The sequence below is a fragment of the Mesoplodon densirostris genome, chromosome 13 (assembly GCF_025265405.1).
Source record: "Mesoplodon densirostris isolate mMesDen1 chromosome 13, mMesDen1 primary haplotype, whole genome shotgun sequence".
Lineage (NCBI taxonomy): Eukaryota > Metazoa > Chordata > Mammalia > Artiodactyla > Ziphiidae > Mesoplodon > Mesoplodon densirostris.
The window spans coordinates 27,957,624-27,970,458 of NC_082673.1; the positions used below are offsets into that span (position 1 = coordinate 27,957,624).

General features: G+C 37.8%; 2 protein-coding genes across 2 annotated transcripts in view; both read left to right on the top strand.

Moving 5' to 3' along the window:
- The window catches only part of LOC132500599 (solute carrier family 7 member 13-like), a 30,129-nt gene extending 21,931 nt beyond the window's left edge, over positions 1-8,198 (top strand). The window contains exon 5 of the mRNA XM_060115716.1: positions 7,885-8,198. Coding sequence (XP_059971699.1) covers positions 7,885-8,198 — 314 coding nt within the window. The remainder of the gene's footprint in view (positions 1-7,884) is intronic.
- The window catches only part of LRRCC1 (leucine rich repeat and coiled-coil centrosomal protein 1), a 33,611-nt gene continuing 28,931 nt past the window's right edge, over positions 8,156-12,835 (top strand). Inside the window, exons 1-3 of the mRNA XM_060116295.1 lie at positions 8,156-8,312; positions 10,566-10,771; positions 11,080-11,145. Coding sequence (XP_059972278.1) covers positions 8,224-8,312; positions 10,566-10,771; positions 11,080-11,145 — 361 coding nt within the window. The 5' untranslated portion in view covers positions 8,156-8,223. The remainder of the gene's footprint in view (positions 8,313-10,565; positions 10,772-11,079; positions 11,146-12,835) is intronic.

Here is a 12,835-nt window from a genome sequence, read left to right on the forward strand (position 1 = left end):
TCTGCTGAGAAATCTACTGATAGATTGATGGGAGTTCCCTTGTATGAGAGATTTTTCTTCTCTCTTGTTGCTTTAAAAAGTCTTTGTCTTTAATTTTAGACAGTTTTATTATAGTGTGTCTTGGAGAAGAGTATTTTGGATTGAAATGTTCGAGTACTTACTAGCATTGTGAACTTGGATGTTTAAATATCTCTCCAGATTTAAGAAGTTCTCAGCCATTATTTCTATAAATAAGATTTCTGTTCCCCTTCTCCATCTCTTGTCTTTCTTGGACTCTAATAATTCATAGATTATTTCTCTAATGGTATCCTATAGTTCACGTAGGTTTTCTTCACTCTTTTGCATCCTCCATTCTATGTTCTCCTCTAAGTGGATAACTTCAAAGGACCTGCCTTCTAATTCACAGATTCTTTCTTCTGATTGATCCTTTTTGTGGTTGATACTCTCTACTGCATGTTTCTATTCATTCACTGTATTCTTCAGCTCCAGAATTTCTGTTTGGTTCTTCTTATTATTATTTCTATCAGTGTGTTAAACTTTTTATTTTATTCATTTATTGTTTTACTGTTTTATTGCTTTCCTGATTTCACTGACTTGTCTTTCTGTGTTTTCTTGTAGCTCACTGAGCTTCCTTAGAACAGCTATTCTGAATTCTATATCTGGTAAGTCACAGACCTCCATATCTTTGGGTTACTGGGAGAGTATTGTATTCCTTTGGTGCTGTCATGTTTCCTTGATTTTTGATGTTCCCTTAAATCTTGTATTGCTATCTTTGCAGTTGAAGAAGCAGTCACTGTCTCCAGTCTTTAATGACTTGCTGTGAGATAAAAATCCCTTCTGTCAGACCTTGTAGAGATTCTGAATGCATGGTAAGCATTCAACAAAAATGATCAAGTAAGCTCATACTATTTGCAAAGTCACTTTCTTTTATACTATATATTACAATGAAGCCACTTTCAAAGATTATATAAGAAGTTATTTTTTATAAATGGCCTCATTTTTTTTACAGGAGAGCTGAAATACCTGGTAAAAATATCTTGTAGTTGAGGAAATATTTATCTGCCAACTATTAACCCTTTCCTTCCACACAGACACCAACATCACTACCTCTCCTGCCTCCACACAGTCACCATCCATCACTCATCACCACCTGACATATTATACATGTGTGTTTGTTTGCTTACCTCTCCTCTGACTAGAATATAGAAGGTTTGACTGTTTTGATCCTTCATATAGTGGGTACTAGATAAATATTTGTTGCATTTTAGGGGGGTCTAGAGATTTTGAGGCTGATAAAGGGAAAGGATAAGATCAGCTTGTGAGAGCACATACACGACTTACTTGGGCAGCACTCTTACTGGTTTGCAAGTGAGAGAAGTCACTCACATATGAGACTTCCCAGAGGCCATGGCAGGCCACTGGAAGGGAGGAAGGCAAGAAAATTCCTGGGGAAAGGAGAATCAGACAGAGGCTTGTGCATCTAGAAGATGTCACTCAGCAGCACAGCATGCAGTCTCTGGATCAGAGAGTTTCCAAGGGCAGCAGTGATGTAGAGTCTTTATTGCCCTGAGCTTACCTTACTTGTGCTAACAGATGTTGTGTGCAGTTTCGCAGGGCATGCAAAGCAGGCAAGTTCTAAATGGCTAAAATATGCTTATTTGGACTATATTTAAAACAATGGAATGTTTAAAAACTTGCTTGCTGGCTTAAGAGCTAATGGGTTTCAGCCTGCTGTGAGGAAGCAGACAACCTAGAGTCCAGTATACAGAGGTCATCTTTGGCTCCTTCACATACCATGTGTGAAATGAACAAAACATCATCACAAGTTAATTTCTCTATAGCTGATCCTGCTACAAAATTAGTGGAGGAATAAATGTTTGAATTGATGAATAAATATACATTGGGTAAATTAATACCTATAAACTTGTGGAAGAGCAGTAGCCTTACATAAATTTAATACTAGACTGGTTTGCATATATACTCAGGCCCAATATAGATATACTAATTAATCCTGATTGTGGTGTAATTAATCCTAATATGTGAGGTAATCCAACAGGTGTTTCACATATATTATCTCATTCAATACTATGGAGCTTATACTACAATATTAAATTGTTATCCTCATTTCACAGATAAGGAAATGTAGATTCTAAAAAAATAACACAACTTGCTAAAAACCATGCTGCAAGTAAGTGGAAGGGGGGATCCAAACCTTTGCTCACTTGAATGCAAAGTTTACATTCTTTCCATTAAACTACGACTTCTTCCTTAGATACTCATCTACAAAGTATTATTTGAGTTAAATAATATCATTGTTATACCTCCAGTGGAGACTTCTCCACCCAGAACCTTTGAAATCGTCCTTTCTTAATTAGCTGTGACTAACTTGTTCAGTGGCATAGACAATTTTTAAAAAATAATTAACGTGTGAAACATTTTAACTCTGGCTTTCAAAGAGGTCACAACATTGCATAACAATTCACAAGTAAATCATTTTTAAAACCAAATTAGGTTTAATAATAAAACGCTTGTGGAAGGATGAGATGGCTAAATTAAGGCCATGTCACTGTTTGGGGAGGCTTTCAGGAATATGGAAGGAAAGTATAAAGACACAGCAATCCCCATGAAATTTTAAAATTATTTTTCAGGATTTAAAAAAAAAAAAAAAAAAGGCCAAGCATGCAACTCCTGAAGGCAATAGGATTCTTCTTTGTAAACGTTTTAATGTTTAGTGCCACAATAGGGGCAGGAATCTTTGTCTCCTAAAGGGGTATTGAAATATTCCTCACTGAATGTAGCTGTCTCCCTGAGAATTTGGGCTGCTTGTGCTGTGCTGACTTTGATCTCCACTCTCAGTCACACAGAGCTGGGGATGACCTTTCTTAGAAGTGGAGCACAGTATTATTTCCTCAAAAGACTTCTTGGATCCTCTGTTACTTTCCTCAGTCTTTGGATCAAACTTTTTGTTTATCCCTTAAGAATGGCTGCTCAAATCTTATTACCATCTGGCTATATATTTCAGCCTTTCTTTGCCAGGTTCTAGGTGTCCATGGAGCGTAGGTGGGGAAACAGTGAGGTTAGACAGGAAAAGACTGTGAAAAAAATAATTTTATAAATTTGTTTTACTTTTTACTTGAGTGAGCAAAGTTTCTCATCGATGGTGACCATCAAGAACTTGAAGAAAAAAAAAAGGTCATGAAGAACCTAGGGGTAAGACGGGAATAAAGACACAGACCTACTAGAGAATGAACTTGAGGATGTGGGGGAGGGGGAAGGGTAGGCTGTGACAAAGTGAGAGAGTGGCATGAACATATATACACTACCAAACGTAGAATAGGTAGCTAGTGGGAAGCAGCCGCATAGCACAGGGAGATCAGCTCAGTTCTCTGTGACCACCTAGAGGGGTGGGATAGGGAGGGTGGGAGGGAGGGAGACGCAAGAGGGAAGAGATATGGGAACATGTGTATATGTATAACTGATTCACTTTGTTATAAAGCAGAAACTAACACACCATTGTAAAGCAATTATACTCCAATAAAGATGTTAAAATAAATAAATAAATAAATAAAAGAACTTTCTGCAAAAAAAGAACTTGAAGAGATCGTCATTAAAACTTTTTGCATTAAAATTTTATAGTCATTTCAAATATAAAACCTTTTTCATCTTCAAAATTAATTTTTGAAACCATATACATTTTAGAATAATTTTGTCAAGTTCTATAAAAGATTCAGTGGGGATTCTCATGATGGAATTTTATTTGAAGTGTATTTGGGGAAAATTGACATCTTCATAATAATGATTAAAGGTTTCTCTTGATTAAACTTTTTGATAAACTTCAGTTTCTTACACAAAATTTTGCATACTTCCTGCTAGACTTATTCCACAGCTTACAATTTTTGTTGCTATGTTGATTTAGAAAATCCAAGAGAATCTATGAAGAAAATTATATCTTATGCAAATAAAAGCAGTTTAATCTCTTCTTTTTAAATTCTTAAAACATATTTTTCTTTCTTACAGCATTGGTTCTAGTTCATTTTAAAAATAGAGCAGGAATCCTTGATTTGCTCATGACTTTAATGAGAATACTTCTAATGTTTCATATTAAGTATGATGTTTGCTGTAGGTGTTTAGAAAACGCTGTTTAGTTACAGCACCATCGTCTACCCTTCACTTGCTAAGATTTAAATTATGAAAGAAAGAATATTGAATCTACTAAATGACCCTTGCTTCATTAAGATAATTATGCTTTCTTAATCAACTAATGTAGGGCATCTTTTTTAGCTTAATGAGTCTTCCCTCTTTTTTTCTGTTAGTCTAACAGTTTCTCCATTTTATCTTTTTGAAAAACGAACTCTGTTTTGTAGATTTTTCCTAGTGTTTTTCTAGTCTCTAGTTCTCTTTCTGCAGGAGCCCGTAGTCTTATACTCCCTCTGGTGGCCGACTGATGTACTAACTAGGGGCCAGGATGGAAGACAGTTCCACTGCTCTCCCGCTTTCCTGTGGAGAAGCCTCAAGCCCTAAGCCTTCTCCCAACCTAGCAGAGCTGTGCCTGGGTGCACAGCAAGGCTCTCATCCCTTTTCCTTTGTACTTAGCTGCCCCAGCAAACTATGCCAAAATCAGCCCCACTGCCAGTGCCATGAAAGGCTAGGACGTTCTGGCATGCTCTACCCAGTGTTTAGAGGGGGTGGTGCATACAACTAAGTAACTAGAATTCATGAGTGATGCAAATTTTTTCAAAGCCAGAAATCACAAAGGGGACTGATCTTATGCTCCCATGCCATTGACCTGATGTTCTGCACTGGTATCTGAATGTATCAAGTCATCATAAAATTTTTAAAGCTTTGGGTTTTATTTTGAAAAAAGCTTATATATTTTTAGATGGTTAAAAAGCCACATGATGCCTTTGTGTATCTTGTCTGAGAAATTAGCATAAAAGTGCTAGTTGATTCTAACAGAAAAAGACAAACGTAAATAACAGGATTAATATCACCATTACATTTTGGTCTCACAGGAATGCGGTAAAACACAAAAGGATATTCAAAAAATATCAATGAAGAAAAAGTTAACAACTATAGTTGCCTTCTACCCTGCATCCAAATCAGTCAACAAAGTTTATGAAATCTATGCTATTAACTTCTCCTCAGGTATTTTTCTCTCCCATCAGTCCCACCCCTAGGGCCTTTGTCCAGGCCTTCATTTTTCTCAGCTGGTTTACTGCAACTGTCTCTTAACGCCTGCTGCCAATCTTTTCCCTCCAATCCAGCCTCCATTCAGTTTCTAGACATGTTATAAAACACAAATCTAATCCTGTCATTTTCCTGCCTAAATACTCATCTTGTTTTCTTGCATATCCTCTCAATCTCACTCTCACAGCTGCTGCAACCACCACCCCATCACTCCATCATCACCTTCCTTCAGACCAACTATCAACTAACCTGACCATGGCAGGTTCTTCAAGATCTGACCCAAGCCTAACTTACTATCCTCATCTCCTGCCTTCTCTTGCACACATACACCCTCACCACACGTCAGCCTTTCTAAACAACTTGTCATTTACAGAATAGATACTATTCTGTCTACCTCCCCAGCAATGCCATCTCACCAGCCCCAGCCTGACTGCCTGTCTCATACTTGATGTCACACTGATAAGATTGATTCCAGATATATTGCCCATTTTGCACCCATGAATACACCATAGATATCATGTAAAGCAAGTCCAAGGCAGATTGAAGTACAGTTTAAAAATATAAAATAAAACTGCAGAATGTAGTTATTGAAAAGAGTTGATGACAGATTATTCACAGTTACAATTATTTACAATTACAACCTATTAATGATAGGTTTTTTGAATTTTAGAACTGAGATCTATAGAAACTACTTTAATAATTTTTGTCTTGCAGATAAAGAATCAGAAGCAGAACTGCAGGTTTCTAAGCACTTGTGATTTTAACAGGCAAATAATAGAAATACAAATTCATCAAATTATCATTCTGAAAAAAAACAATCAACCTTTAAGTGCTGAGGTAACCCAGATACAATCTATATTTTTAAACTCTACTAACTATAATAAATATCTTGATTAATTAATTTAATTAATTATAATTAATTACATAATTTTGGAGGAAATATCCAGTACATTTAATATCATTGCAGAATGACTTGTTTCTTATATCAGTTGTTTGTTTTAGGTTAGACTATAGTACTTATCTTCATTGAAAAACATCTCTATTTTAATTGATATTCAGTTATCATATTAATGACTTATCTGTCATCTAATCCCATCTCCTCCAGAACAAAACAAAACCCTTTATTTAGCTCCTATTTCTGTTATTTGGCAATTTGCACTGGTTCAGCTAGCTGCTTCCGGGCTCATGCATGCATCTGTGTGTCCTTAGCTGGGGTGACTTGTTTCTGCTACATGTAGCTTGCTCAAATGGCAGCTCAGGCAGTCTTCCAAGAGAGGGAGCAGAAGCGTGCAAGACGTCCTGAGGCCTAGCACTAGATGTCTTGGGACTAGCACTAGAATTCCAATGAATTCTATTGACCAAAACAAAAACTAACATGTAAGCCCAGAATCAAGGATCCAGTAAAGAGTTCATACCTCCACCTCTTGTTAAAAGGAGCTGCAGACACATGGTAAAGCATGCAGCTATAGGAAATAGTGAATTGTGGCTACAAGTTTTAGAATATATTAGGTACAGCTAAACAATAGGAGACTAATGACAGTTAAGTCTGGATATATCTTCAACATTAGAAAGTTAGGCCTTTATTTGATGGCCAACGTTGACACAAATAATCAATAAATGATCTATAATAAAAATAGGAAAGAGTTTTATTCCAGCCAAACTAAGAACTATAGCCCAGGGGACACAGATTCAAGAAGTACTTGAATTATGTTCTGCTGGGCAACAAAACGGGAAAAGCAAAAAACAGCAAAATTATATAAATTGTCAAGAATTGGGCTTGGAGCTGGTAAGAAGTAAGGGTGTTTGTTAAGCAAGGTTAGGTTGGGGTCTGAAATGGTTGCATAGTTACAAGTGGAGACTTTGAGACCATAATGTTGCAGCTGGCAGATGCTAGCAGATATTGTTTTGAAAACAGCTGGTGGTGTCCTTGAGTTTGATGTAGTTCAGAAAATTCAAGTTCTGGAAGATGCAGGAATGTGTTTGAAACCACATCTACAAGGCCTCTCAGCTACATTTTGAATGCCTGAATCAGTTAATCCATTTTGATTTTTAAACGCATTCTTTCCTTTAATGGTTAAAGCAGATGTACAATGCATGTTTGATGTAAGGTAGGCTGTTCCAGTTAGCATAAAGCCAAATCATCTATAAGCCAGAATGACTTCCCCATGCCTCAGTACGTGAAAATTTCTTCCGTCACTAGTGAGGAACCATGGAAGATTTTAGTTTAGGATAGTGACTGGTCCAGGGTTGAGATAAACATTTTGTCTCCATTTAAAAATATTCCCTTGACTCAGAAAGCAATGTAACCAGGAGGGTTCTTGGACCTTATTTGGGTATTGTTCTCCTACCTGGAATGCCATTCTGTCCAGAACACACTGTGAGCTAGCAAGACTCTGCTCAGTGATCTATTGATGACTTCCTTTTATAAAACATTCCCACTACCCACAGGAATATACAGTTGGCTTACATGCTTCTGTGCTATTCCTAGCACTGGCCCTGCTGCACAGCAATTCTGTTTCCTGCACTGAACTGTGAATGCTTCCAGGAACGAGAATGGGCTTCATCTTATTCCTCACTGCATAGGGAGGTGCCTGGCACAAGTAAGGCATCCAGTAGACGCAATAACCTGGGGGAACAACTTATAGGTCTGTAAGTCTACAGGTCTGTAAAAACAAACTGTTGTGAAATCGCCTTCAGAAGTCAGTCGCCTACAACGCAAAAATCATACAGAAGAGCCACAAAGGAAAGACGCATTCCTTCCCCAACCACCACAGGCCAGGCAAAATGTTTCGCTTTACGGCAAGTCTCAGGAGTCGCGCTGTAGATACCGTAAAAGGGAGGGAAGGCCTCGTTGGGGAAGCTCAGGCTTCTGGCTTTGCGACACCGTCGGGGCGGGAAAGTGCCGGCTGTCGGTTGGAGCAAGGGTCCTCGGCCCGCCCCCTAGGGCCGGACTTCCGCGCACCCGGGAGGCGTGCCCCGGTCTATCAGACCCAGCGCTGGGCGCCGGTTAAGACCCACCTCTGCGTCGCCGGTGCCATGGAGGCGCCGGTGGAGCCGGAAGTCGAGAATGAGGACGACGAGAGCAGCTTCGGGGATCTGTGTTTCATGGACAAAGGCCTGCGGAGGTAAAGGGCAGCTTTACCGGAGACCGCACGGCAGGGGCCGTGGGCAGCAGGCGGCCTCGGTGGAGCGGAGGCGCGGGGCAGCTTTACCGAGACCGCACACAAAGGCGTCTGGCTGTCGCCCGCCGTTCTCCGCCACAACTGCGCTGCTGAAGTGCCAGATCGAAATCCAATGCGCCCCCTTTCCTTTCCTCCAGGGACTAATGAGCACCCTGGAAACTGCCCCACGTCCCGGTTCCCTGCCGGCGTTTGACCATCCTCCCTTCTTCTCTGGTTCTCCTTTCTTTGCTGGCAGTTATTTCTTTGCTTGCCCTGTAATTGTTGGTCTTCGCGGGTTCTGTCCTCTCTCCTTTGCTCTTTCTCTGTGACAGAAAGTGGCAAAGTAGTATCTCTGGCAGCTGTAAAGCAAGAGTTTGCTGCTCTTCATTGGTTTTGCCTTGATTGTCTTAGCTCCTGGTCTAATTACTTTGCAGAGCCCTGTGATACATATACTGTTATTATACTTCTTGAAAATACTAAACATAACATTTAGTTCACTGCTTTCCTCTTTAATGCAGCCCAAATTTGTTCACGAAGAACAAATTTGTTCTTACCCTGTGATTAGCCACACTAAGCTACAAGCGGGCAGTTCCATAGTAGGCTTCTCTGTGCCATTCCACACACTGTTCCTTTGTCACCTGCCCTCTCTGTGCACCTTGCTGATAATTAAAACAACTTGTTCTGGATCCTCATCTAAAATTTGCCAGAAAGCCCCAGGAAGGTGTCTTTCAAAAGAATATTTATATTTATATTTAATAATAGCTGCCATTTACTGAATGCCATTTATGTGTGCATGTTACATATATTATCACAAATCCTCACAACAATTCTGCAAGGTAGTAATTTTACGAGGGACAGATCTGAGATTCAGAGGATCTTTATAACTTTCCCAACATCATGCAGCTGGTGGATTAAGTTTGAATTCAAAAGCATTTCTATCTAATTTCACTGTCTGCTTTTTCGGATATACTACATTATACGCACAATACTAATTTCCAGAAACTGAAATGCTTCAGAAAATAGATGGCTGCCATTAAGAGCATGTGTTAATAGCATAAGGTCTGGCAGTAAATAATAGCCCAGTAAATGACAGAAGCAAGATAATTGGAAAGTATTTGAAACAGTCACATTTAGAGATTGCTAGTTTGAAATTTAGAAATGCTTTATCTTTTTCTGCCAGGGGTTCTTATGTGCTTCTGTCTGAAGACTAAAGGATAAGTTGAATGACCTTGTGACTTATTCATACTTTTCATGTTTTAATTTTAAATTTGAGATTCTTAATGCAAATTTGGAAGCAAACTTGAATTCCTTGTTTTCCCTTTACTCCCTGACTGCTAAACTTCTCATTTTCCTACTACTAGATTTCCTACAGCTTTACTATAGCTGCTGTAGAACATAGAACAGATGCCAATGACATTGTGTGTCCCAGTTCAAGCATCTCTGAATTATGTGCACTGTAGTTTATATTCCTGGAACTCCTATCTTCAGAAGAGGTTCCAGTTAAAAATAGCAGTAATTGACAGAATGAAGAGATGAGTTCCATTTAGTGGAGATGCTTTCCAACTTTCAGCAAGGGAGGACAGGGACTGTTTCACTACGAATAGCAATAACTAATGGTTTATTTTGAAATCAACTACATTCTGGGTAAACAGACATAGCAGACAGTGAAGAGAATAAGATTGTAAGCTCCAGTGCCAGATCTGTATTTATACTGGCTCAATTTGGTAATAGCTACAAGAATTTGGACAAGTTATTTAATTTCTGTAAACCATGGCATCCTTAGATACCTACTGCTTGGAGTTGTTGTGAGGATTAAATGGGCAGAGGAAACAGGTTTAGAGAGGTTAATTCATTTACTCAAGTAACAGAGCAAAAGTGGTAGAGTGCAGATTTGAACTTGGGGTGTTATGATTCCAGGAACTGACTTTACAAATAACTGCTTTCACTCAGTGCTGATGACTTTGTTTGCATATAAAAGCTAAAAATGCCTGGTGTCCCTTGCCTCTCTTGATAATGGTCCAAAATACTGGTTAGTTGTAAGAAGCACTGTACCTTATGAGACATTTCAAGGCTACCACAAGTAGGAAGGATTTTATTATAGAATGAAGAGAGCACATACTTACTATCTACATGCTGTTTGGTTAATTTTAGTTATTTGGTCATGGATTTTAAATCCATTTTTTACTTGTTTTCGATAATACATATTTTCCTTTGTAGCATATCAGAGTTATCTTTAGATTCAGCCCTTCGTGCTATCAATCTTCATTGCAATAACATCTCGAAGATCAAAGCCATGGATCACATTTGGAATTTACAGCATCTAGATCTGTCATCTAATCAAATAAGTCAAATTGAAGGACTAACAACACTGACAAAACTACGTACTTTAAACTTGTCCTGCAATTTGATCACAAGAATAGAAGGTTTGTGATTTTCATCTAATACTTGGCATAAGGGAGCTGATTTAAGTCCATATTTCATCTTCTTCCCAAAAGAGTGGGATAAGTATTATCATAAACTTTTCAAAACTGACCCTAAAACTCTATATAAAAAGTTTTCTTCTAGAAAAGTTACAATTTAAAAAAAATTATTTTGTAAAATACCAACAGAATTGATTTCACTGTTATCAGACTGTAGATTTGCTTCAGAGCAATCTGAAATAGTATTGTAATACTATATAACTCTAATTAATTGATTATTTGAATCTTATAATGGCTTTATTTTGTTTTAGGACTTAAAACACTAACTAATCTGACTAGACTGAATTTATCTTATAACCACATAAATGATCTTAGTGGTAAGTAGATATGCTTATGTTTTCTATAATGCTGAGTATTTGCCATGTATAATGAGTTAGACTGAGCTATGCATGTTGAAGAACTGAATAATCCAATTTTTGACCACAAATCTTATCTAGAGGGTGTTTCTCAGTCATATTTGTTTTTTGTTGTTGCTAAAGCTACAGCTGAATAAAAAACTAGGAATAAAAACCAGAGTAATCAGTAACAGAAAAAACTTGGTTAGAAAGAACCTACTTCGGGAGAATAATGTTTTAATCTTAGATAACTAATATACTATTATGTAGAGAGGAATAGTTCCAGCAGAACTTTTTACAGTGATGAAAATATCCTGTATCTGTGCTATCTTGGATGGCAATCAGTAGACAGATATGGCCTTTGAGCACTTGAAATGTGGCTAGTACACTGAGGAACTGAATTTGTAATTTTATTTAATTTTAATTAAATTTTTATTTAAATTTAAAAAGTCACATGTGGCTAGTGCTACCATATTGGACAGTGTAGGTATATAGCATTCCAAAGGCTATAGCAAATTAACAATCAAGGTTTTTTTTCTTTCGAAGATTTATTATTATTTATTTATTTAATTTATTTTTTTGGCTGTGTCAGGTCTTAGTTGAGGCATGTGGGGTCTTTTGTTGTGGTGTGTGGGCTTCTCTCTAGCTGTGGCGTGCAGGTTTTTCTTCTCTAGCTGTGGAACGTGAGCTCCATAGTTGTGGCACGCGGGTTTCAGAGCACATGGGCTCTGCAGTTTGTGGCATGTGGGGTCTCTAGTTGAGGCGTGCGAGCTCAATAGTGGCACGCGGGCTTAGTTGCCCCGCAGCATGTGAGATCTTAGTTCCCTGACCAGGGATCGAACCCGTGTGCCCTGCATTGGAAGGTGGACTCTTTACCACTGGACCACCAGGAAAGTCCCAGGATTTTTTTTTTTTTTCTTTTTGACTTTACCGTATAGAAGAAGGTTAAAACTTGTTAATCTTTTAATTGATTAAAGTGATACACTGATAAAATGAATGGAGTTTTATGATAATTCTTAAAATTATCTGTCAGAACTAGCAGAATTCCTCTAATTATCTTCATAATCCTTATCAATATTTGAAACAGTCTTATTATTTGTTTGTTTTTCTTCCCTGCTAGAAAAATACAACCCTATGCCAGGTATTTTAGTACACAAAAGAATAAAATACAATGACCTAGTCCCTACCCTTAACCAAAGTAGCAACAGTATTTTAATTTTTAAAAACCTTTTTCCCCCAAAATGTGAAAGTATTAGAATTGAGTATTAACTGTAGCTCTGTCTCTGCTGTGTGATGCTGAGCAACGTATATTGTTCTTTGGATGCAATTTCCTTAACTGAAAAGTGTGAATTTTGGATAATATAGTTCATTCAATTTACTTCTGTAGTGATGAAAAAATAACAACAAGAAATAGATAAAGTTCTTATCACAGGGCTTACATTGTAATGGGGAAGTAAAACAAATAAATGAGATCATGTCAACCTCCCCCCAAAAATAAGCAAAAGATTTGAGCAGACCCCCTTCCCCAAGAGGATATCCAAGTTGCAAACAAGCCCATGATTTAAAAAAATGTTTAGCATCCTTAGTAATTAAGGAAATGCAAATTAAAATCATAATGAGATTCCACTTCATACCCACTGGAATAGATACACTTTTAAAAACTTAAAATACA